The sequence below is a fragment of the Emys orbicularis genome, chromosome 8 (assembly GCF_028017835.1).
Source record: "Emys orbicularis isolate rEmyOrb1 chromosome 8, rEmyOrb1.hap1, whole genome shotgun sequence".
In the NCBI taxonomy this organism is placed as follows: domain Eukaryota; kingdom Metazoa; phylum Chordata; order Testudines; family Emydidae; genus Emys; species Emys orbicularis.
In genome coordinates, this window is record NC_088690.1 from 7,812,344 (window position 1) to 7,839,318 (window position 26,975).

Sequence of the window (26,975 nt, forward strand, 5' to 3'; positions counted from 1 at the left end):
GATAGCAGGTGATATCCTAAATATTCTTAGTCCCCACACCACGATTACACCTGTCCTGCTGAGACTGTGAAGGATGCTTGTGGCTGCTAAAATTTTTTAGACAACAGGAAGCAGTCAAGGTGAGGCACACAGAGCGTGTGCATACACAGCACACGCTTCATGTCCTGCAGGTCTAGCATGCCTAGGGCAAACACCAGCTTTGCTCTGGTTACCTGAACAGTAGTAAAGTGCATGCTTACAGTTTTCTCTCAGCTATGACACTGAGGTCAGGCCAGGAGGGAATACTGAACAAGGAGGGGTTGACAGCATGGGCAGGAAGACAGGACTCATGGCAGAGTGCTCATTCACATCAGGAAATCATTTCATCCTGCACTTGCAATGTAGATTTTGGTTGGGTAACTCTAGGTCACATGCTGGCAGAGAGCCAATCAAATTCTGCCTTGGCTTTTCATGATGCGTAAGTGGTCTTCCCAGTTTCTTTCTGCCATCTTTTCATTGGTCATTTTTATCTATTACAAAACTATTGTAGTACAGACCAATAGGGACCAGAGCCACAGAAAAGCAGCCCAGTTTAATGGATGAGCACAGGGCCAGGATCCAGAAACTTGTACATTCTAAACCCTGCTGTGCTGTGAGTACCAAGCTTTGGATAAGTCTGTGCTGTACATGTCCATCTCTAAAAAGTGACTTACTAATACTTCTCTAGATTATAGGAGGTTGTGAGGGTTAAATAACTGGTTAATTTTTGTTTTGCACTCTGAAAATCTAAAGCACTGCAAGGGCCAAGCATGATCAAGGCCAGGAACATGGAGATGTTAATCCAGCTATTGGTTTAGCTGTTACCAGGAGCAGAAATGCCTGTATTCAGTACATTTCCTTCAAAAGCCCGCTTTCCCGAAGCTGCGCTGCACAGCCTTTCAATGTGTTCTGCACCTGACTTACTCGTTCGCTGGCTGCTTCCTTAAATCAATTAGGTTATCTTAGTATTAAAGCACGGATTGGAGTAGGCCAACATTTAGTCCATCCCCGTATGATGGCAGGTTACAGTCCTAGATTTCTGCCATCTGTACAACTAGTTTTCTCCTTTGTCCAAAAGCAAGATATAAGATGGCACTAGTGTGACTGAATCTGTCCCAGCTGCCTGCTTCTGTAGCGAATGCGCCAGGATACACATTTCCTTTTGAAATGGGAGAAACAAGCGGGAGATGGACATGCTTGCCCTTTTAAATCACTCAGATGGGCAGCTTGCCCTGGTCTGTTAATGTGGGAGCTGTTCACTGTGAGGCTGAAAAGGTTCCCTCTCCTGGGAAAGCATCCAACTACTGCCGAACATTTGGTGGCCTTTAACGAAAAGATGCAATTGCTGCCAATACATCCCCAGCAGGCTAGTAAGGATGGGCTCCAAATGTGGTGGGATTGTGATGCACGGACTTCATAATGCTTGCATGGGGCATCTGGCTCTAGCCCGAAAGTGATCTGGAAACTTTCAGACATCGTTACATTGGGATGCATGAAGAAGAGATGTTTTCTTATAATATATAGATAGTTCTTTTCAAAAGAGCTTGCCAGTAATAGAAATTTCCTGGCTGAGAGTGCTGAGAAACACTTTCAACACAGCTACAGGGTTACTACTGTATCAGAATTTTTCCCTTCTCCATTTCTAGACCTGGAATGAGCAGACATTATCCTTCTAAAAAAATCCCTCCAAACAGATAGTCTTGTACTATGATCATCTCACTAGCTCTTTAAACACTGGGGCAGGTTTCACTTTCAACCACTTATATTTAAATTGCTAATAACTGAAACAGAGTTGGCTGCAATCAAAGCCTGCATTGATGACTGATAGGAGCATCCACTTTACTCAGCGCCTGCTTCAGAACTGAAAAGGACGAAGAGGGGGTGGATGAAATAGCACCATCCTAGTTTCTTAAGGGAACAATGCGCCTGCTTAACTTTAATTGTTTCAGATTTTCTTTTTATTTTAAAATTTTGCTTTTGGGGTCCCAGCCTCAAAGCCCCACTAGCCCAGAAGAGTTCTTCCCAGTGAACAATCCATGTTAAAAAATAGAGTACAAATATTTGTTACACAAAAATAATTCTCATTAAAAATAGTAACCTTGTGCACTGTACATTTCTGGTTGTATTGCTATCAGGAGTGTATTTTTCTTTTTGAAATGGTGCCACAAGCTTTTTTGTACATGTTTCTGTATATTTTCTCCAGGCTGTCTTCAAAGATAGCTCTGTGGGGTTTTCCTTTATACACAGCTGCACGGTTGGACCAATATTCACCATTATCCAAGTGAACGGTGGTGTTCTGCTGAGCCGATGAACTGTTAACATAAGCAAAGCCAAAATGATCAGTCTGAGGAGAAGAGGAATCATGAATCTGCAAATGCAGTGTGAACAGTAATAGAAATTAAAACAGTAATAGATACAGTGCTGAGAAACCATGACATTTTACAAATAGAAATATAATTATACCGAAATTATTCTAAGAAACAGAAGCCCATGTTATTAAAATACAGAAGACTTAGTTCATGTAACCAAGTACACTTTATAAATACCTCTGCAACAGAGGCAGAATTCGTTTTGGAACAGAATGTGGTTGCTTTACTGTATTTTGATTGGCAATGTGATTAGGCATTGAGCCCTATGCAGCAGCTACATAGGATGCGTGTGTCCTTTGAAGGTCAAAATGTAACCATAAGCAGCTATTTCAATATGAAGACAATCTATTCAAGGTAAATTAAATGACTGCAGTTGCAGCTATAATGTGTTCTATCCTCACCATCTCAGGTTAAAAATATATTTTACCAAATACATTATGATATAATGGCAGTGGAATGTTACTTGTTTCTTCCCATTATGTGTCAGTGTTTTAATATTTGTAAGAAAAGATTTTCATATACCAGTAGCTTCCAGAATTCATTTTCCTAGAACTATCAAGTAGAATTTATCCTCTGAAAGTCTTCATTACCAAGCACTGACAAATTTTAATGCATTTATATATCTAAGCTTCATGGATTGTTTGCTTTCTGTTAGAACCTTTGAAATAAATGGTTGCATTATAATAAAACCAACCAGTTTGATTTTATGTTATTATATCTGAAATTAGGTCATCAAACATTAAAAAGGTAAAAATCAGTTCTGGGGGTAAATTTTTCAAACACACCTAAATGACTTAGGTGTTTTTGAAATGTTTACCCCTGTTCTCTAAAGGTTCAGATCCCAACCCTACCATCTTCTGGATGGGAAAATAAACTGGACATGTAAAGTTTACTGGTGGCCATTTTTGTCTAGAAAATAGAAGTAAGATTTGATTTTACAGCTAAACTTCAAAATTGTGTTGCTTATGCATATATTGATCAAGTCAAGTCACACCACTCCAGCAGAGTGACAGAATTTCCAGGTCTTAATATTCTGTCTTGAAGTTAATATGTATTAAACGATGTGACAAAAGGGGGAACCAACGTATGTGAAATTATTCATGAGGGTATTTTTAGGTAGCAACAGCATCTCGTACTGAGGTTTCCACTGAAAGGTGCACTTAAAACAACGGGAATGGGGTGGGGAAGGATGAGAGATTTAGGGCCAGATCTCTAAAACCTGGTCTCTCTTTTTGCACATGATAAACAGAAGGTATAATCTTCCACTTACAATTATATGCTGGGGCACAAACAATGTAATTTGGAAGCCAGTCTACAGGCTATAGAAACAGGGAGTTGGGTGAAAAATGCATCAGCTGTGCCCACAATTGTGGGCACAAGGCTGAAAATGCATAAAGGCCATCTTGACACTTAATCCCCCCCCCAAAACAGGCCTTGGTATTTTAAATCAATTGACTATTTGCAGTAAATTAAACATAGCTTTCCTTACCATCCAGGTAGAACTGCACTTTACAGCTTTGACTCATAAGAAATCAACACACAAGGAATGTCAAATCAACAAGAGATCCTCATAGTCCCATAGTGAATTTGGACAGTTCTATAGAATTGGAGGCTAGGTCAAGATACCAGATTTGTATTTTCTTTTACACAGCCCATACCACTATCTATCCTCCAGAAGAGAAGTCACAGTCCACAGTCCAGCAAATAAATATCCTAGTAGGACAATGCATCCACCTTCATGTATACAACTCAACCAACAGTTCTACTTCCTTATTTAGACAGATTGCTCCCTATAGTCTGTATTTGCACTTCCTTCTAATAAAAACGTAATGTGGGCCAGAAAAACTAAAGTTCCTCACATGCCTCCATTCAAAAACCATCACAGTAGCAAACCAGGCTGACTCATGAAGAATGAGAGTAAAGTCAGCAAATTCCATATCAAGGTCATGACAAAGCCTTAAAGCTTAGGGGCTGTCTATTTTTGGTGCATTTCCATTAGTCACTCCTTGCTCATGAGATATTCAGCACTGGTATGGACAAAGACAGCCATGTTACAGAAAAGCCAGTCTCCTGTCTTAACTGGAAAGCATCCTGACAATCTGAGCTAAGTGACCTGGGAATTACACACACAAATCATTAACAGCAGGATTTCTGCACACAACTCCCCACTCTGAAATACCTGTCATGTGCTTTTATTCCTTCATACATCTCCTTTAGGAGTCCCAGAAGTTCTTTTCAGAGTGAGTCATACACTAAATATTTCACACAACATGGACCTTTTCCATACTCCCAGTGGTTTTCAATCATCTACTTTACTGCAAACATTTCGTTGGCAGTACCATGTCCTTCTCTGAACTCTGTCTCTGTCCTGATATCCTGTTGACAAAAACTGTGCAAACCCTGAGCAGTCAGATTATGTCTCTTTGCCTTTTGTGGAGTGGAATTAGTGTTGCCAGTGTCTAACCCCAAGATGCAGTACTTTCCCAACTTGAACGCCCCATTTCATATCCCGTCATTTCTTGATGCTGTAGTACTGGGGTTATTTCCCCCCCCCCCTCAAGGCTTGAAGTTTCAACATCAATCTTAAAGTCTCAAAGGTGCCTCAATACAGAGATGTGTGTACACAGACACACAGATACTTTGTTTGCTTCAACTGTCAGGGCAAGGGAACATAAGGGATACTGCCACTCCTTTATCCTAAGTGTAAGTATAGAAGTGTTATCAACAACTTATGTAGCAATTGCTCTAAAACTTAATAAAGCGAAAAGTAAGTGTTCTCTGACAGAAGAGAGTATGATTGTTATTGTAACCCTTAGTTACACCCTAACTGCAGAAATTAAAATGTAGGGTTTTTTAAACGATGCCAATAGCAAACCACTAAATGTTACAAGTTCACTACACTGCATAATATGAATGTTCTTCCTGTCTGCACATACAATGACAACTTGGCAGTCATTGTGAAAGTTTGCATCACATTTAAGTGTCAAAACATAGCGATTTTAGGTCAAAACCGCCTAGATGTAGCACTGCAATTCTGGAGGGTTTTTTAAAAAACAAAAAGCAAAGGTACATAGACCTAATAATGTTTTATATGTACATAGTGCCTTTCATCCTCAGAAATCCCAAAGTGTTTCACAAACTACCACCAACACCCTTTCCTCACCCTCCCACCCCCGCAACTGCAACCATCTCTAGGATACGGGATGGCAATGAACCAATGAATGCACTATGAGTAGGAATGCTGGAGCAAGAGCTTCTTCAGATGAAGAGTGCCAGAAGATACCAAGCCTATGTAAATCAGATAGGACCTCAATTTTTGAGGTCTCATCTGAAATACATACACTAAACTGTCGAGTACTGTGTTTAATCCACCCTATCACAGATGAAGCATAGAGTACGACACTTGATCTTAAATTAAAAAAAAAAAATCCTCTCTCAGTTACATGCCTGGGAAAAGCTGTCTAGCTACTAAGCATCAATTTTCACATTTCTATAATTTAAAAGATAACCAAATACTTTTTACAAAATAGAAAATTTGCTCTCTGGCTGACATTATAAAATCCAAATTACTGCCCAAGGATCATTTTTATGACCATGTACATCCTGAAAATAGGGATTAATGAAGGTTAGACTGACAGTGTCAGTCATAGCAGCATGGAAGACACAGTGATAATTAACTGTATTTTGCTTTTAGGTAAAAAATCTTAGTAGGACTAACTCAGAGAAGCATTTGGCCATTTTACAGCATAAATAGAAAATGAATTCTTTAAGTATCCATTTTGCAGCTAGATGTTAGCAATGTGGTGTACATGTTGTTTCTATACCAATTACCAGACAGGACAGTATATATAGTAGTAACCAAACTTCATACCTGCTCTGTAGTTCACTGCCACATAATGAGTCTTTACACGAAACGTCTCTTGTCTTACTTGAGTCTCCTTTCGATGAGTTACTCTCATCCTAAAAAACAGAAATCAAATTCTCATTAGCCCGGTTTCTGATTACAATAGTTTCATTTAGAAATAGTTTCCTTTCATTTAGTAAATGACTATTAAACTGCTTACATTTCTTGAGGGAGAGAAAGGAAAAGGTGTAATGAACCAAATACTACCTATGATCAGTTTTAATTAAAATCACTGGAACTCAGCTAATAATTTTCAGGTAATAAACTGGAAAGAATTTCTGGGAGCTGTACATCCAAGGGCCTGTGCAGAGGATGGTAGTCACTCATGCTCACTATACACACACAGGGTTGAGTGCTAGGAAGCATGCTGGTGGCAGCACTGCATTTGTATCTTGCAGAAGGGGTATGTGGGGCTCAGGAGAAGGGTATGTCTTTAGTTTAATGGACTTTAAGGTAACTGTGATGTATTTACTAGGGTGACCAGATGTCCCGATTTTATAGGAACAGTCCCGATAATTGGGATTTTTTTTTTTTTTAATATGGGCTCCTATTACCCCTCACCCCCGTCCCGATTTTTCACATTTGCTATCTGATCACCCTAGTATTTACTGACTCTGCAGAGATAGTCTTAAAAAGTAACTACTTAGGATTCTTCATCTTCCGAGTGCTTAACAAACATTAAAGAATTAGTCCTCTGTGCAAAAGGTAAGTAGCATAATACCCACTGAAAGTCAGTAGAGCAACCAAGACTAGAAGGTAGGAATCCCTTTGTGACGGGTCCCCCGCCCCCCTGGGGTGCCACTTAGAACTGGGGTACCACTGGCCCGCCTGACCCACCAGCCTGGGTTCCCTCTCTGCTGTATTGTTGGGCAGCCTGCCAAGCCCTTCCTCAGGCTTCAGACTGAACTTTACCAGCACACGTACAGGTAGGGACAGACCCAGCTGCAGCTTCACACAGATGCTGAGATTAGCTCTGCAGGGAAAGGCTCAGCTAAGGAACTACCCAATACTCAAGTGCACCCCACCCCCCTCTAGAGGGTAAATCCAAAATTATACCGTCTTGCGCTGCACAGAGATTCGTACAGTGTAAGCTCGTGAAATTCGCCCCCTCCCTCAACGTGGAGAGGAATATACACAGCTTTCGGCCCCACAGTTATATTTTCCACCCACTGGTCTTAGACAAAACAAAACAAGTTTTGTAGTTATTAACTACAAAAGATAGATTTTAAGTGATTATAAGGGAAAGCAAACAGATCAAAGCAGATTACCTAGTAAATAAAACAAAACATGCAATCTAAGCTTAATATACTAAAGAAATTGGAGATGTGTAGCAAATTCTCACCCTAAATGTTGTTTTAGGCAGATTGCAGAGCATCTTGAAGGCAAGCTGCACTTGCTTGCAACTTAAAACTCCAGTTATTCCTTTCCCAGGCCAGACAGCCCTCTAGCCTGGGTTCAGCCCTTCTCCCCCAGCATGTTTCCTAGGTGTTTACAGCAGTCATCTTGGGCGGGGAGCCAGTGAAGAAGGAACCACGATGATGTCACTCCCCTGCCTTAAACAGTTTTAACATATGGTGGGAACCCTTTGTCTCCCAGTTTGATTCCCGTGCCGGGTCAGTGGAAAAACACTAGTATTATCATGGAGTCCAGTACCAGGTGACTTGGTCACATGTGCCTGTAGGGCCCCACAGCCATGACTCAGAGGCTGTTTGCAGTGTCCCCAGGAAGGCTTCCCAGAAAGGCTCTCCTGGCGGGAGATTAGCATCCTCTAAAACCTATTGTTCTCCCTAATGGTCCTTCCCAACCAGCCATCTAGACTGATTGCATTCTGTCTAATGGGCATTCCCCAGGTGTAAACACATTTGTAATAGATGCATAAACAATATTCCTAACTTCAGATACAAAAATGATACATGCCTACAAATAGGATAATCTTATCCAGTAAATCATAACTTTTTCAATGATACATCACATGACCTATCTTGTATAAAATACATCACAGTTATGCCATAATCATATCTTAACAATATCTTTATGAAGAATATGGGGGCGTAGTGTCACACCCTTCCCTTGCTTATCCACACCTACTGTGCAGGTATAGAATAAAGGACTGTACAGAGTCGAAGCTAGAAGATGTTTTCAGCAGAAGCCAACTGCTGCAAGGATTAGTGAACAAATTACCTTTCACGTATGCCGTTAATATAATCAAATTGGTTGAGAACACAAAACTGGGAAACAGGACAATGAATATAAAGGAAAAAAGAGAAATAAAATGGAGAGCAAGCTGAATGGCCTAGGACTGTGGAAAGGCTAACGCTATTTATCATGGAGAAATAGAAGGTAATGAGAGTGTAAACAGGAAATCTGACTCTGCCCTCAGCAGGCACACTCTACAAAGCACCGAGCAGAAGGAATCAGGTGCAGTGATAAACCCTGAAATGTTTGCCAGAAGCAAATTAAATTTTGGAAGGCATAAGAAGATGCATCAAATGTAAACAGGAAGATGCTGTCCATAGAGCTGTCTGAATAACTGAGTTTTTGGTTTGCTAGCAGGTCCAAAAAAGAAAAAGAAATCAAATAAATATTCATAGGAGCAGGGACTGGAACACCCAGGTGAGCGCTGTAACCACTAGGATTATAGTTTAGAGTTGTTCTCATGCTCTCTGGCCCAACGGATATACTATGTGGAACAGCTTCAAGAGGAGATGACGGAGAGCCCCACCCAGAATACTTTATAGCCTGGTGATTAGGGCATTCACCTGGAAGGTGGGAGACCTGAGTCCTTCTTCCAGAGTGGGGATTTGAACCAGAGTCTCCCAAGTGCCAGGTGGGTGCTCTAACCACTGAGCTACTCTGTATAAGTGGGGCACGACCATTGCCTCCTCTTCCGTTTTGTGAATGGTACCTACGTCTCCTGGTGAAGCCAGCCCCCCCCCCGCCCCCCAAAAAATCAACACTTCCTGTTTTTTTCTTGTTCTCAACTGAAACAATTTGCCAAAAATCAACAAATGCACAAAATGTTTTGGTCCACCCAAATCTACATGTTTTGGCGAAAGAGCTTCAGATTAAATATTTTGCCCAGCTCTAGTTTTCCCACATGTTATAATTAGAGCTGTAGTAGCCCCCTTTAGAATATTCTCCAGAGTTTTGGTCCCAGTACTTTAAGAAGGCACTACAGATATAAAAACTTGCAAAACACAGTTGGCTGATGTTGCACTTGATCTCAAGGTCTGTGGTTATTTGGAAAGGTTAGAGACATTAGGCCCTTGCTCGCTGGAATAACAGGAATTAGAGACCCTTCCGTAAGTATAACAAATTTGGACAGGAGTGGAGACCTGAGCCAAGACCTCAGTTTCCTGTATGCTAATTTGCTTGCTGTATTATTACCTTGTCCTCCCCTCCTCATCTGCCTCACCTACCTGTTGCCTCCTATCACAACCTAGATTTTGAGATCTCTAGGATAAGAAGTGTCTTTCTACCAGGTGTTATAGAGCACCCTGAATTATGGTGCCTCAGGTGATGGTGCAACACAAATTAATGATACATAATACATGTCAAAAAGCAATTCTCTGCTTATTTAAGTGAAGAAAGGTGATGTGAACATGAACAAAAGAGAATAAGAAGCAGTGCTTTTATCTGAAAGCCAGTCAGTTATAAGTGTACCAAAAATAAAAGATCCCATCCTGCCTGATGTCCTGCCTTCTTGTTTCTTCTCAAAGGGTCTCACTCCCACCTGCCCTCCTAAATGGGATAGTCTTTTTGGGCAGGGAGATGGGGTCACAGAGACTTGCCTTACCATTGTTCAACACAGCCTGTACTAGCCCATCCACTCACCTGCAGAACTGGCCATGTCTGCTCAAGCCAACACAGCACATCCTGTCAAGTCTGGGTGAGCGTGAGGGAGAAATGGTTCAATATGGCGGTAAGAGACAGGAAACCCCTTGTGCAGAGACAGCTTAGGAGTGGCATGAGGCTTTATTTTTGTGTTCTCAAATGATGACTTTTCAAGACAGGGCCAGTGGAAAAGGGGGGTTTGGAGGAAAAGACTCACATTTCCCCATTTGCAGTTCCTCTTTAATAGTTAAAAGCCATTTATGGCTTCATGGGAAGACAATGTAGCCCAGGGGTCGGCAACGTTCGGCACGCGGCTCGCCAGGGTAAGCACCCTGGCGGGCCGGGCCAGTTTTTTTTACCTGCTGACGCGGCAGGTTCGGCCGATCGCGGCCCCCACTGGCCGTGGTTCACCGTCCCGGGCCAATGGGGGCAGCGAGAAGCGGCGCGGGCGAGCAATGTGCTGGCCGCGGCTTCTCACCGCCCCCATTGGCCCGGGACGGCGAACCGCGGCCAGTGGGGGCCGTGATCGGCCGAACCTGCCGCGTCAGCAGTTAAATAAAACTGGCCCGGCCCGCCAGGGTGCTTACCCTGGCGAGCCGTGTGCCAACGTTGCCGACCCCTGATGTAGCCGGTCATCAGGCTGTTTTAGCAAACTAGTAAATCCTTTTATCTTAGAGTCATGGTCTGGTGTTCAGGAGAAGCAGTCAAGGACTATTGGAGCTGGTTTAGGCTGTGCAAACTTTCATTACACATAAGTGCTAGACCATGATAAAATTCAATTTGCCATCCTAAATTCATTGGAACATCAGAAGAGACTGACCTGAGCTGTACCTGCTTTTGAGTGCTTAGAACACAGAAAAATGTTACCAACATCTTGTATTTAACGGGCCGCAGTGCAGCTCACACAAGGTCATGAAGTTCATGGACAGTTTAGGGAAGGTACAGTGTGTGCACTTACATTTAGTCAAATAGTCTTAACATGCACAGAAAAAAAGTCTCTCTAATAGCTTTGAAAAATAGCCAAGGATGGACAGAAAAAATCAGATTAGGAGACTAGGTTCTCATACCTGAATATGAATGGGTGGGTACAAACATATGAATTATATGAATTTTAGTTACTGTCTATACTGTAAATCTGGGGATTCAGACCGAATATCTTTCATTTGACAAGAATTTCAGTCTGTGCGTATACCTAGTTTTGTAAATAAATTTGTAGATTAATAATTTGAAAAGTCAAATTTTTGTCCTCCCTCCAAAAGAGAAGTTACAGGAGCTCATGGATGTCATTTTAGGCTAATCAGTAACAATTCATTCTCATCCCTTCATGTAAAGAAGTCATATATAGCACCAGAGGGTCCTGTGGCACCTTTAAGACTAACAGAAGTATCGGAGCATAAGCTTTCGTGGGTGAATGCCCACTTCATCAGACGCGTCTGATGAAGTGGGCATTCACCCACGAAAGCTTATGCTCCAATACTTCTGTTAGTCTTAAAGGTGCCACAGGACCCTCTGGTGCTTTTTACAGATTCAGACTAACACGGCTACCCCTCTGATATATATAGCACCATTAGTGTCAAACTGTACCTTTCAGTAAATATGAAAATCCAACAGTCTAAAGTCAGAGCAGGTACAATATAACACACAGCTGGTAGAGGGCGCTAAGGGTACACTTCACTGAACAAGTATCGCTCTCAGAGGGTATGTCTATACTACAATTAACACCCATGGCTGGCCCATGCCTGTTGACTTGGGCTAAGGGGCTGAGCCTCGCAATCCAGAGCCAGCAGGCGTTGAGCCCCCGGCTCGAAGCCACTAGGCACAGGCCAACTGGCAGTGTAGACATACCCAGAGAGGCTGCATAGAACTTGGAGTGTGAAGCCGGGGAAGCATGAAAGGAGACATGAATTTTAGCATGGGAAAAGGAGACAAGGGAGAGTTAAACAGGAAGTATGGCAGAACATAGTGAGGAGGCTGGGTTGGGGGTAGAGATGAAGGAAAGTATAAAAGCAGAGTGGAGCTATGGAGAGCTTTGACAACATGTGGATCTTAGCAGATACATTTTGGATGAACTAAAAGAGGAAGAGAAGAGGGGAAGGCCAATGAGGAAGAGGTTACAGTAACCTAGGGAGGAAATTACTAGAGCATGGGCTATCACCTTGGCAGTGGGTGTGAAAAGAGGAGACTATTTTTGGAAGTATTGTAAAAAAGGAAATGATAAGTTTTGGCAATGGTTTGGCCATGATGGAAGAATCAAAGACTAATCAAAAATGACACTAGGCATGAGAGCCTGTAATACAGGAAAAATGGTGGTGGCATGAACCAATTCAGGAAAAAGCAAAGACAACGGGGCGTAGGGGAACAGCCAAGACTGGGTTCACGATCGTGAATCAGAGGTAGCAGCAAGATGCAGAATTGGAAGTAACAATAAGAAGCAGAGAAGTAGATTTATGGATAACTACTGCTGTAAAGATAGTTATGGATGAGATGACCCAGAGGGAGTGGGAGGACAGAGCCAAGAATGGAGTCCCAGGAACTCTGACGAAGAGGGAGAGGAAGAGAAGATAGTGCCATAGACTATAGAGCTAGTTAGAAAGGAAGGAGAAAAACCAAGACACGGTTGGATTGAATTGGAAGACCAGGGACAAGGAGGCGTTATCAGTCCTTTCAAAGGTGAAGAGAGAGCTAAAGCTATTAGATCTTGCCAAGATATTATCCTGGGTTTCTTTTGCAAGAGTGATTTTGCCACTTGATGCTACAGAAAGCTAGTCTACAAGGTGTCAAAGAGAGAGTTGGTAGGAAGGAATTGTCCATATGATCAAGAGAGGAGGGAAAGTACAATACAGTAGTTGGGATTCAGTAAGATTTTCATGATGGGAGAAAAACAAGGGAATGTTTAATATTAAGAGAACGTAGAGGATAAAGATGAGGGAAGGAAGGAGGCTTGGTCTCATGTCCAGTGACAAAAAAGTGTGATAGCACCAACATCTCAAATCAACCTTTGAACAAAACTGATCTATCCATACTCGCAGTGAAACCTGAGTACAGGTATAATTGCTATTTGTGCCAGAGTGCTGAAGATGTAGGAGTTTGTATTTGTGAAGTTCTCAGTAAAGAATGGTTTAAGATACTCAGTGCTGCAGTAAGCTGGTATGGCATATAACATGCTTTGCTCACCCTCAGCTATGTTGCATGCACAGGTGGAGCGACAAGAGAAGTCTGTGCTTTGGAGATAAGAGATCTCGCGAAGGGAAATTTCTCTAACAGTATTCACCCCATACAATGGTAGAGCTTCAAGAGGGGAATTATCGGACTAAATGGAACATCACAAAAGCGTTTAACAGATTGTCATACTGTTTAACTTGTCAACAGAGCACAAAGGACATAGATGAACTTGAGCAACTTGAAACTTCAGGAAATAGGTTCAGACTAAAGAGATTTCTGGCTACATAGATTTGAGGTTTTTTAAGCGCAGTTCTACTCTGAAGAGTGTTATGAAAAAAAGAAGAAGAGATGCCTTCTTGTCTTTGGATAGGGTAGCACAACAAGTCAGGAGACCAGTTTCTATTCCCAGCTGTGCCACTGACCTACTGGGTGACCTTGGCAAGTCACTTCACCGTTCTGCACCTCAGTTTCCCCATCTCTAACACTAGCTCTCTTTCATAAACCCTTTAAGTTCCATGGATGAAAACATTTAAGTATTATCACTACTGTGTAGATCTGCTCCAATTTGAGTTTTACTAGTGTTTTTACTCTCATTACCTCTGACTAGCCAACACAGCTATAGGAGAGTGACTTGGATTCCAGCCTAGCTTACAGATCAGCAGCACTGTTAATTGCATTTCAACTACAGAATTATTGTTGGGGGACCATGAGCCAGAATGAACACATACTGACTTTCAGATTCCAGGTTGAGTTAGGCAATTATAATAAAATCTTTTTACTTGTAAATTGATTTGACCTGGAGTCACCAAGACACAAAAACGGAATCTCATTATGCCAATTTTACAAAATCATTTTCAGAGCAGAATTGCTTTTATGGCTGTAGAAGCTTAACTTTTAAAAAAATCTTGGCCTATGTTTCTAGGACTCCAACACACTAGAATATGGGTTCACTTATCTAACTACAAATGCCCTTAAGTTCTGAGAGAAGAATGAAATTCGCTGATCTAGGGCATAAACTTCTTATTTACGTAAAGAGCACTCTCTTCCTCCACCATTCAGAGAAGGTCAGGTAATGAAGAAAAAATTACATGCATCTGAGGAATAAAGATACCTGTACAAAACAGCTGAATACAGTATCCCCGGCTGGGTGACGTTCAGGCACCTGGGAATTAAGCTTTCTGAAGTCACACAACACATTTCTATTAAGTTTATTTTAAATTGGAGCAGGAGAGAGAAATGTAAAGATTAACACAAATGTCACTATCCCTTGATGCTCTGTGAGGGAGTTACCCACAACCCCGTCCATAAAGGCTGCATAGTGCCTGCCATACTGTCCATGACTTCCACAGAAAAGAAACCTTTTATTACTCAAAACCTATAGGAGGCACAATTTTTTTCCTAAAATATTTTGTGGCAAATAATGTTTTTTAGCTTGTAAACATAAAACTTACAAATGTTAGCCTTTGCCTAGCACTGTGCGTCCTTAAAATGTTTTTCACTCGTTTATGGATCTCTTCTCCATTTGCTGGTGTAGACCAACCAGAATTAAATCTATAGGAGAGGGGGGGAAATAGAAGAAATATTCTTAGTTTAAAGAGGGCCAACACTTTTTGCTGTGAAGTTTTTTTTAAATTAAGAAACACAAATTATTACTTTCTATTTGGAATGTATAGAAGGTTAAAGTTCAATCCTCTCTTTCTCCTCTGGGATAGAGCTAAAGCAGTGATACTCAGATCTTGGTGGTATTCAGGAGCCAAATTAACAATCAACATTACCCAAAAGAGCCACAGTAGTGTGAATTTATTGTTTCATTTACTATATATTCATATTTAAGCAGTACAACGGGGAAATACTTAGCATATATATATATATTAGTATTCTCACAAAAAATGACTGACCAAGTATTATTATTATTTTATCAACTACAATTGGTTAATAACATAGGATAGTAAAAGCATCCTGATTGGTTAATAACTTAGATTGGTTAATAATTAAATCACACAGCATTTTAATATCATGTGCAGCAATGAACCTCAGTCTGAGTATCACTGAGCTAAAGAAACCTTTCGAAGGGGCGCATTGGGAAAAGATAGCCACAATTTCAATGATGTGCAAGCGTTGTCCATATTATCTGTGCACTGATTTGTAACTGTAAAGTTTGTGTGTCATATCTGTACTATTGCTATGGTATAGAAAAGCTAAACAATCATTTCATCCCCAGCAATGAAATCCCATTTTCTCTTCTTACATGAAGAATTAGATACATTAAATTCCCTCCACCAAAATGAATCAACAGAACAAACCCCAAACCACCAACAAACCCCTGAAAGTCACAAAACAGTTTTATGAAACTGCAAATTCAGTTTCCATCTTACAAGACGTAGCCAAGTTCTAAGTCCTAATTTTTTTTTTAAAAGACGCCTACATCAAAGAAGAAACTCCATCTGTTAATGCAAAACAAACGGATGGATTTTATTCTTTCATGACATGCACCCTGTTTATTTCATTTTACTTGAAAAAGTAATTTAAAAAGATTTCAGTTCTACCTTTCCCCATGCATTTAACTTTTCAGAATAGGAGTTAATCTTAAATAGTTATTTTTCTCCACTAAGATTTTGGGATCAGCTCTTTTTACACGTGTTCTTCATTGCTGACCTACACTTTTGCTGTCTCTCTCACACACCCCTCGCCAAACACTTTACTATGTTAGAATATTATTATTCAGGTTGCAAAGTCCAGCACTCAGAAGTTAGGAGATGCCAGAATTAAGGTTCCCTGTGCAACCTTAATTCAGCCCCCTTACATCTACGCATTACGATACAGTCTTTCATTAGATGATCAAGTACTATTTTTTCCCACAAGACCTCTGCCTCAATCAGTGCAGTGGATTTCTTCTGAAGATAAAACAGGGCTGTGTAGTGAAGGAGGCTGTTATCTGTACAAGTCCTGTCTCATTTGTTGCAGAATTTGGAAGGCATGTAGTGAATGAGGCCAAGGACCGCAGGAAGAGAAAGGCTGGTCTTCTGGTTAAGGAGTTGAATGCTGCCTGGAGGATGGGTTTCTATTCCTCCTGCTGCCACAGTGTTCCTATGTGATGCTGAGGAAGTCACTAACAGTATGTGATCATGCAATTAAAGACTATGACAATGCATATGCACAAGGGAGACGCATTAAGGTTGCACAGAGAATTTTAATTCTGCCATTACATAACTTTTGAGTGTTTGACTTTGCAACCTTAAAAATGTTCTTTTAACAGTTTTTCTGTGTGTAATTTCCTCAATTTTTAAAATAGCCAACTGAAAAAACAGGATTTCTACCATGTTGCATCATATTAGCAGGGATGGAACCTTTAGATCCACTACACAGTCCTCTGCTACTTGAGCTAATGGAGTAACTGATAGCAATAGTAGGTTGTCAACCTCTGTGTGGACCAGCAGTAGAGTGGTATGGGACCTTTGCCAGCAGGTTTCACAGATCTCTCCCCCCAAGCCCTGTCACCTTGCCCAGCTAGTTCCACTTCCCCCTTTCCAGCTCCACACCTGATCTCTCTCTCTGCTCCCCACACAGTAGCTCCCAGTCTCTTCTCTCAGGCTCCTCATCCCATCAGTCTCCCCCACGCCTCCTCCCCCATTACTTTCCCCAGTATCCACCTACACTGGTTCCTAGCTCCAGTCTCTTTGTCCAGCAAGTCCCAGTTTATGAAGTCTCTACTGAGCATGTGTGAACTGCAATTTTTCAATGGCTTACAATTTGGCCAAATTTGGGGCGATTTTAATGTGGACAACACAGGGCCATACTCTGAGAAATTTCAAGTCCCTGCTCAAAAGCACGGAGATGCTAGAGCTGTTTAAAGAAAAGGGCACTCGAATTCTTAAACATGGACAAAATGTACCTTTCACTAGCCTCTTTCTCAGAACTCAGGGAATCATTTTGGCTGAAATTTTCAAAACCAAAATCAGCCTGAGGCAGACACCCAGCATGGAAAATTTCAGCCCAAACAGTTGAAGTCTGGTAAAGTTATAAACTACTGAAAATAGGGTCTTATGGGATATGTTGGGCAACCTTAATAATAGGCAGGGCTACCACCCCAGCCTATAATTATTATTGATTGTTTAGGCACAGTTGCTAGATAAAAGGGGGGGGGGGGGAGACTGTTTTTTGCTGACCAAGAGTTTGCAAAGAAGGAAGGCTAAACTGATGATGATCAAATATGTTTATAAAAAACCCCAAAAGTATTGCCAGGGCAGGTGGAGCTTGTCACCCTTGGTAGACAGCTCAACTAGGAGAAGGGAAACTCCAATTTCAAACCAAAAGGTCGCAGGTTTGGATAGCTGACCTACAAAGCTCCTCCAGCAGACATGCTCATGTGAACTGACGTCTATGTCAAGTACCCGGCAAGCTATGTACAGCAGCCTTGTTTGACTACTGGAACTAGGAAAAGGCCGCTAAAAGAAGTTAAAGAAGCAAGTGAGTAAGCAGACGTGCAAGTTGGAATGTAGAACATTCTCTGGAGGAGGTCTGGAACTATGCGAGGTCTGAAAATGAGGCGAATAGTAAACATGACACGTATACAAGAGATCATAGGGAAAGTTGTAGAGCCAAGATGCTGATGGAGGGTTACAAAATCTATTACTCAGGGAATTAAACTTCCTGAAATAGTGTTGTAAATTGTTCCAGATGAAACCATGCACAGGCATATGATGGAGATTACCAGAAGGTTGGACTGACTAATGGATGTTAAATTGTGTTGGGAAGATGTCACTATCCGTATAATAAGTTGACGTGCACCACAGTTAGGAGAGTTCTCATAGACTTTAAGGTCAGAAGGGACCATTATCATCATCTAGTCTCACCTCCTGCACAACGCAGGCCACAGAATCTCACCCACCCACCCACCCACGCCTGTAACAAACCCCTAACCTATGCCTGAGTTATTGAAGTCCTCAAATCATGGTTTAAAGACCTCAAGATGCAGAGAATCCTGAGAGGATCAAAAGAGAAGTTTTTCGATGAGTTGCTGTGCCTTATTGGAAACATACCATCCAATGAGAAGACATTTATTGGAACAGATCTAAAATGCACACATTTGAACTGACAAGGCTGGATATGAAGCAGGCCATAAGGCACTGGAACCATAAACACATTTTCCATGAGGGGGGAAAGGTTCTACAGACTTGTCTGGCATTGGAATTGGTGACTGCACTTGCAGAAGAGGGAAAGCCATCTCATAACTTGTGCCAGTGGAGGACAAGTCCCAAACTGATTTCTTAGATAGATCACAAATAATTAATTGTAAGGTAATACCCAGAAAGCGCACTGTGAGACAGCACAGACTTCTCCTTATGGACTCCAGAATGCAGAAACATCTGAGCCCCTGGGCACCAGCGGGGCCTAAATGATGGCAACTTAAAGATGGGAATGAGAAAACCTTCAAACAAAGAGTAATGCATAGACTTCCTGACTACACACAGGGATGGGTGGAGGACAACTGATTCAAATGAAAGTAAACTGTTAGAAATGGCACATGAAGTCCTAGAAATGATGTAACCAACGCCAAAAAGGATATGAAGGGAGATTTGGGTGGTGGACTCCTCAAGTTAAAGAATCTGTTGGGGGTGAAAAATAGTAACCTTCCAAAAAAAAAAAAAAAAGCTGGTCAGTGGCTTGAGGAGAGATAAGATGGCATACATGGAGGCAAAAAAGCAGCCAAAACAAGTGTTGTGGGGGCTAAAAGTGTGGCCCGTGATGTGTTATATAACCGACTAGGAGGACATGAGGGAGAGAAGACCATCAAAAGACTTGCCAAGGCAAGAGAGAAAATGTTGAGAGACGTGAACAAGTTTGCTTACACTAGAAATGAATAAGGAATATTGCAAATAAACGGAGAATTAATTAGCAAAGTTTGGAGTGATTACTGTGAAAGAGTGATGAATGAGGAGAACCCAAAGGAGGAAATAAGAACATGTAAGCTGAACTGAGGCCTGATTGATTGCATACAGAAGGAAGAGGCTACAGAGGCACTTAAGAAAATGAAAAAGGGAAAAGTACTTGGGCCAGATGAAGTACTAGTGGGTGAAATGAAATCACTGGGAATGGAAAGTATTAAGTATCTTATACGTTTGTTTATCATAGAATCATAGAATATCAGGGTTGGAAGGGACCTCAGGAGGTCATCTAGTCCAACCCCCTGCTCAAAGCAGGACCAATTCCCAACTAAATCATCCCAGCCAGGGCTTTGTCAAGCCGGGCCTTAAAAACCTCCAAGGAAGGAGATTCCACCACCTCTCTAGGTAAAGCATTCCAGTGCTTCACCACCCTCCTAGTGAAATAGTGTTTCCTAATATCCAACCTAGACCTCCCCCACTGCAACTTGAGACCATTGCTCCTTGTTCTGTCATCTGCCACCACTGAGAACAGCCGAGCTCCATCCTCTTTGGAACCTCCCCTCAGGTAGTTGAAAGCAGCTATCAAATCCCCCCTCATTCTTCTCTTCTGGAGACTAAACAATCCCAGTTCCCTCAGCCTCTCCTCATAAGTCATGTGCTCCAGACCCCTAGTCATTTTTGTTGCTTTCCGCTGGACTCTTTCCAATATTTCCACATCCTTCTTGTAGTGTGGGGCCCAAAACTGGACACAGTACTCCAGATGAGGCCTCACTAATGTCGCATAAAGGGGAACGATCACGTCCCTCGATCTGCTGGCAATGCCCCTACTTATACAGCCCAAAATGCCATTAGCCTTCTTGGCAACAAGGGCACACTGTTGACTCATATCCAGCTTCTCGTCCACTGTGACCCCTAGGTCCTTTTCTGCAGAACTGCTACCTAGCCATTCGGTACCTAGTCTGTAGCAGTGCATAGGATTCTTCCGTCCTAAGTGCAGGACTCTGCACTTGTCCTTGTTGAACCTCATCAGGTTTCTTTTGGCCCAATCCTCCAATTTGTTTAGGTCCCTCTGTATCTGATCCCTACCCTTCAGCGTATCTACCACGCCTCCCAGTTTACTGTCATCTGCAAACTTGCTGAGAGTGCAGTCCAACCACTCAAAACTATTCTTAAGTAAGGGAAAATGCTGGATGAATGGCGTGAAAGCTTTGTGGTGCCTATTTTTAAACATAAAGGAGATATTACGTTGTGTGCTAATTATCAACCAATTAAGCTGATATCACCTGCTGTGAAAGTATGGAAGAAGATTATTGAAAAATATTTATGTGGAATGGTTGAAATTTGGAAGGATCAGGCTGGATTCATGCCAGGAAGGAGCACAATTGATGCCATATGTGCACTATGAATCCCCAAGGAGAAGTTCAGAGAAAAAAAGATGGCAGTTGAGTCTGGTCTTGGCATATAATTATGTACCATAAGAAATAGTTCGGTATAGTGTGTAACAGAAGGGTTTCCCAGAAGGATACCCCGTCATATCCAGGATATGTACGACAGAGTGACTACCATAGACAAATTGAATGGGGCCACAGTAGAGATTTTCCAGTAAATGTTGGCCTATGTCACAGGTCAGTTTTGAGCCCCTTTATGTTTGTGGTTGTCATGGATGTGCTAAGTGAGAATATACGAAGGGAGGTGCCTTGGAATCTGCTGTTTGCTGATGACTTAGTGATATATGTGAAAGATTGAGAGACTCTGCAAGCCAACTTTGAACAATGGCAACATAGTTTTGAGTGGTTGGACTTCAAGTGAATGTTGGTAAGATCAAGGCTAGGATAATTGAAGGAGGAGGACTCACCAGAAAAGATGATATATGCAGAGAGCTTAGAAGAGTGAAAGTGATTAAATATCTAGGATCAATGGCTCATGCTAACACAAAAACCAGGGGTCACCCCATGAAATTAATAGGCAGCAGCTTTAAAACAAACAAACAAAAGGAAGTAATTCTTCACACAATGCAGAGTCAACCTGGAGAACTCGTTGCCAGTGGATGTTGTGAAGGCTAAAACTATAACAGGGTTCAAAAAAGAATTAGATCAGTTCCTGGAGGATAGGTCCATCAATGGCTATCAGCCAACATGGTCAGGGAGGCAACCCCATGCTCTGGGTGTCCCTAGCCTCTGACTGCCAAATGCTAGGAGTGGAAAACGGGATGGAACACTCTATGCCTGCCTGTTCTGTTCATTCCCTCTGAAGCACCTGGCACTGGCCACTGTTGGAAGACAGGATAGTGGACTAGATGGATTATTGGTCTGACCCAGTATGGTCGTTCTTAGGATGATGATTCCCCTGGCACTACTCTAAAGCTCTGTGGTGGAGGTGGCAGCAGCTGACCTCAATAATGTTAAAAGGCAGAGTATCTGAAACTGTAATTCGATCCATCTTAACATATGGAACAGAGAGTTGGCCAGCCACGATAAAGGAAATCAGTATGCTCTCCACCATAGAAATTAAGACACTGAGATGGTCAAAGACAGAACAAGAAGCTATGGTCTCAAGTTACAGTGGGGGAGGTCTAGGTTGGATATTAGGAAAATCTATTTCACAAGGAGGGTGGTGAAGCACTGGAATGGGTTACCTAGTGGAATCTCCATCCTTAGAGGCTTTTAAGGCCTGGCTTGACAAAGCTTTGGCTGGGATGATTTAGTTGGTGCTGGTCCTGCTTTGAACAGAGGATTGGACTAGAGGATCTCCTGAGGTATCTTCCAGACCTAATAGTCTATGATTCTATGAAATGGTTGGACATTCTATGATAGGAAACAAAATGAGGTCGTAAGGGGCCTAATGTGGGTTTCTCCAAGTGAAGACAAGTTGAGGGAGGCTGGTCTACATTGGTATGGGCATATCAAGCAGAGATCAGACAGCTACATCAGTAGGATGGCTCTTTCATGGTTGTGCACAGAAGATGACCCAGGGGAAAGACTAAAGGCACTGCACATTGGCCTTTCTGAGGTCTATTGATATCTGGTCAATCTGCACAACAGCCTCGTGTATGATCATGAGTTCTGGAAGAAGACTCAAAGTCATCGACCCCCAAAAGAGAAGTGGCAAGAAAGATGACAATGATAACCCAAAGGTTTCGATGTGATCTAAACTCTCATGCTTCAGAGAATAACCAACCTCTAACTGAGCAACTCCAAATATGGGCAGGTTATTCCATACGTGTTCTACTTCAAGATTCCTGTTCTTTCCTCCATTTTTCTGTATCCATTTTACCTGTTCTAAATTATTCATTATTTGGTATGCCTTCATGTCTTCCCTGTAAACAGTCCCAATCTTTTCAACCTATCCTCCTACAGAATATTTCCATGCATCTAATCATTTGTCATCCATTTTTGACCCCCTCCTGTTTCTACTATCTCCCTTTGGAGAGAGAATGCGTAGAAATGACATAGTCATCCAGGTGAGGGTTATCACTGATTTATGTATCAGCATATTTTCAGATTCCTTATATAGTTTAAGATTTTGTTTGCTCTTTAACCATCACTGAGCAGATTTTTTCCATTAAACTAGACATAATGTCTTTTTCTGGAATGGTTACAGTTAATTGAAAACCTAGCAGTGTGTATGAGCAGTTCAAATTATTCTTTTCTTCTCGAGGTAGAACCTAAAAACAAAACAAATCTTGTCGGAGTAACAGATTTTAAGTAACCATTCTTAGAAAAAGGCAGAGTGGTCTGTTGACTTTTCTTAACTGATCTGACATCAGAGAAATTATGAGTGAGAGGGCTGGATTCTGCCTTTTCGTCATATAACTGAACTAGGTCTGAACATTACAAGGAATACATTATATTATTATCCAATAAATTGCTAGAAACCTGCAGCTCTGCTGAAATGCTCTGACATAGAATGAACTAGAGCAGGTTAGAATGAAATAATGACCCCCCCCCCCAAAAAAAAAAAGAAAAGAAAAGAAAAAAGAAGAGCAGGGTTAGTAACGTGATCGTCCAACGTCTGGTCACTAATTTCAAACCCTAGCACTGGGTAAATTACTGCTGAACTTGTGCATGTAAAAAATGTAGATTTGCAAGCAATTCAAGTGTGCCAGTTCCTATTTCCACAAATGAAACATAGTCCATGAGAGCATGGCACTTTGTCTCATGTATACAGCAATTTCAATTTGTCAGATTTGCTTGTGTTGTTTAATACTGGAAAGAGAGGTCAGACATGTTGCTGTAGTTTACAGTATTTGCTTTTTTGAAACAGAAAATAAAGCGGCTAAAGTTTGTTTGGAGGATTTCAAAGCACTGTTACTGATCTTATGTTTATAAATATCCATTAGGGGTCAGATGCTCTATCTTGGAAAATATAAAACCATATTTGCTATTTTAGTCACTCATATGAGATGTATCCATGTACCACAGCAGAAGACTAAGTATTTAGTGCAAAAGCTATATGCATTTCTTCAGTGGCATTACTGAACAATCCACTAGTCTGCACTGTGGTATAAGAAATGTTTGTTGATCACATCAGCCCTGAACTTAATTTACAAAAATCAAAACCTTAAGTATGATTAAAAACAGTATCAGCTCCTTTTTAATTAGTTTTGCCAGTATCTTTACTGTCTAATTTTAGTAATAACTATAAAGCCTAATCCACATTTTAAGTCAATGTTAATATTTACACCAATCAAAAGTCATCCGAAAATAAAATGATGCCAGAAAATGTAACACCCATAATCTAAATTGAAACCATCTAATGATGTGATAACTCCTATTGGAGATATTTTATAAAATGGCTTTCAGAGCACAGCTTCTTAAATTATAAATAAAGGAATTTCAGTTGCCCAAAACCACTAATAATGCATTTTAAAAACCACTAGCTACTTATTTATGTGATTAAGGTGTCAGTATTCTATTGCAATGTTGGAGGAAGTCATTTCATTTCAATGGCTGTTTGCCCTGATAAACTTCTATAGCTGTATTTTGTCATACTTCCAATTTTCCTTGGGCCTTGCAAACATTCTGCAGTTACATCAGTTTAAATTGTTTATTGATTCCAATAGATTGTATAAACACTTTGGAAGTATAGCTCAGTGACCTAGAAAATGCCAGATCAGAGAAGTTCTCATCATTCATTTCAAAGATGCTATGTCAAGTACGATCTAAGGTACAAAACTATTTTCCCTTGGAATGTGACTAAAGACATTTATTTTCTTTTATGAGGTAAGGATTTTTTTTCAAGTCATGCAAACAGACAACATTTACCTTAGTGCAAAAAAAGAATTAAGTCTGGATGTTACAATACAGATGAATACAATTCTCAGACATCCACTAGGATGGAACAGACTATTAGAAATTCAAATAGATGTGTATACTATTTAAACACCAGCTTACAACTCTCAACTTGTATAATAAATAGGTATTTTCAAATGTCAGACAGTCCAAACATTCATTTGCACATAGCAAGAAATCCTACACCATCTTGGATAGCAGAGTTAATGCAAAAGCTTACTGCAAAACGTTTGCATCAGGTATAACTCCTTCCCCACCAGCAAACCTTCCAACTGTGTGTGTAAATGTGCGCATGTGGCCTCCATGAAGAATTTATCAACTTCAAAGCAGAAACTTCATGCTGAGAAGAAACTACATAGAAGGACAAACTATCACAGGACAGAAATCAATAAAGTACTGTAGTAGCAAATTCACAATTGGAGAGCTCTATTGCAAGACAGAAAAAAAAAAAAAAAAATAACTCCTTAGATAAATATAATCAGACAAGCAGCTAAAAGAATCTTTGAGAAACTACCCATGTAACATGAGAGATCATCCAGAAAAACCAAATGGATAGAACTTGGATACTTTGTATCTCTGCAGTACTCATGGTAACCAGAAGAAGTAACTTTATTCCCAGTTAAAGGATAGGAAGTGGCTACTTACCAAAAACAACCTGTTCTCGGCATATATTGCCAACACAGAGAGATGCTGTAAGGATTGGTCTTACTGGCATAATTATGTCAGGAAGAGGTGTGATTTTTTTTGCTGACCTGATTATGGCAGTAAAAGCCCGCCTGTAGATATAGCTATACCAATAAAAGCTATATGGTTTATAGTATATAGCTTATTTCAGTTTCCAAATCACAAGAAACTATACTGGTATAAGCACCTTTATACTGATATCACTGCTCCCAGACTATGTCGCTTTTGCTGCTTTAAGTGTGAAGGAATAGCTACAACAACCAACTTTTTTTAAAGTGTAGACAAGTACTAAGAGTCATACTATGGCAGTACATAATTGTTTTGAGCAGTAGCTGGTGGGTGCACTCAATTCCTCTTGAGTGCTAAATTCTGTAGACAGGGAATGCATCATCCCTTCTAATGGTCCCTCAGTTCCTTTACACCCCCAGAAGCCCTGTGTAGAGCTGGGCTCTGAAGCAGAAAAGAGGTAGCTCTATGGAGGCACACAGAGAACAAGAGCTCTTGCTGATAAATTTGTTAGTCTCTAAGGTGCCACAAGTACTCCTGTTCTTTTTGCAGATACAGACTAACACGGCTGCTACTCTGAAACTTGCTGATAAGTAAACTCATTTAATTTAAAGCATGAAGGCTAGCCAATCACCTTCTAAGGAGGTGGGTCTTAAATAATGTCCTTTAATACTACCATTTGCTCTGGATGTGGTGTCAAGAAAATAGTGATTCGTAGGTGTGAACTGACCTCTAGGTAGCAGCCCTACAAATTTCACATAAGGGTACATTGCATGTATACACCATCAACTTTGCAATGCTCTTGTTGATCGAACCTTTAAGCATTCAGGCACACCTGGTATATATCAAAACTGGATGCATTTTCTTATCCATTGTGACAGTCTTTGAGCTCAGATGGTTGATCCTCAAATTCTTCTCCAGAGACCATAAATTGTCTGACTTCTGAAATGGCTTAGTCCTGTTTAAGTAGAAGCCAGTGCTCTTGACATCCATGGTGTTCAACTTCACCTCCTCAGCATAATTATGGGGCATTGTGAAAGAGACAGGCAGAGATATCAGTGATAGAGATGAAAAGTCAGATATAAATTGGTCTAGATTGGGGTAACGTAGCCACTGGTCTTTGTGGAATACGGTATAAGGTGACAGATCATCAAGGCCTGTAACTCAAACCCTCCTGGCCAAGTTAACTGTGACAAAATAGGAGATCTTCACTGAAAAGCAATGAAGAAAGCAAGACCCTAAAAGCTCAAACACCCTCCCATGAATTTATTTAATACCAAGTTCAAGTCCCAAAGTTGAGTAGGTTCCTGAACAGGAGTGTACAAGTTTGTATGACTTTTAAAGACGTGTTTCACTGGGGGACAGACAAAGCCAGAGCACCTTTTCACAGGGCCAGGTTCAGGGCCAGCATAAGCAGTAATAGCAGATGGAAACTGCAGATGCTTACCTAAGAACAGCTTTGATAACAGAGACAGAAGAAAGTCTAAATCAATTGGAACTGGACAGGAAACCGGGTCACAGCCTCTACGGTGAGCAAACTTTTAAAAACAGTTATATTTACCAGCATTCTGCTTTCTAGTGGAGGTGGCTTTCTGGACTCCATTTTAAGACATCTCTATAACATGAGACGAAGGACCTTGAAGTCTGGATGCATTACCCTGCTGGGACAGGGGATCTTGACTCAGGGAGAGAGTGAATAAACAACCTTGGGACAAAACTAGAAGCCAAGAACTTGGGATGAAATCATGACTCCACTGAAGTCAAAGGCAAAACTTCCATAGACTTCAATGGAGCCAGGACACACATGATCAACTGGACCCAT

The 26,975-nt window shown here is 41.1% G+C and overlaps 1 protein-coding gene across 1 annotated transcript in view; it reads right to left on the reverse strand.

Annotated features, from left to right (window-relative positions):
- Positions 1-2,149: 2,149 nt before the first annotated feature.
- The window catches only part of SPATA6 (spermatogenesis associated 6), a 55,766-nt gene continuing 30,940 nt past the window's right edge, over positions 2,150-26,975 (reverse strand). The window contains exons 11-13 of the mRNA XM_065409445.1: positions 14,739-14,838; positions 6,259-6,347; positions 2,150-2,330 (exon numbers count right to left, since the gene is read on the reverse strand). Coding sequence (XP_065265517.1) covers positions 2,150-2,330; positions 6,259-6,347; positions 14,739-14,838 — 370 coding nt within the window. The remainder of the gene's footprint in view (positions 2,331-6,258; positions 6,348-14,738; positions 14,839-26,975) is intronic.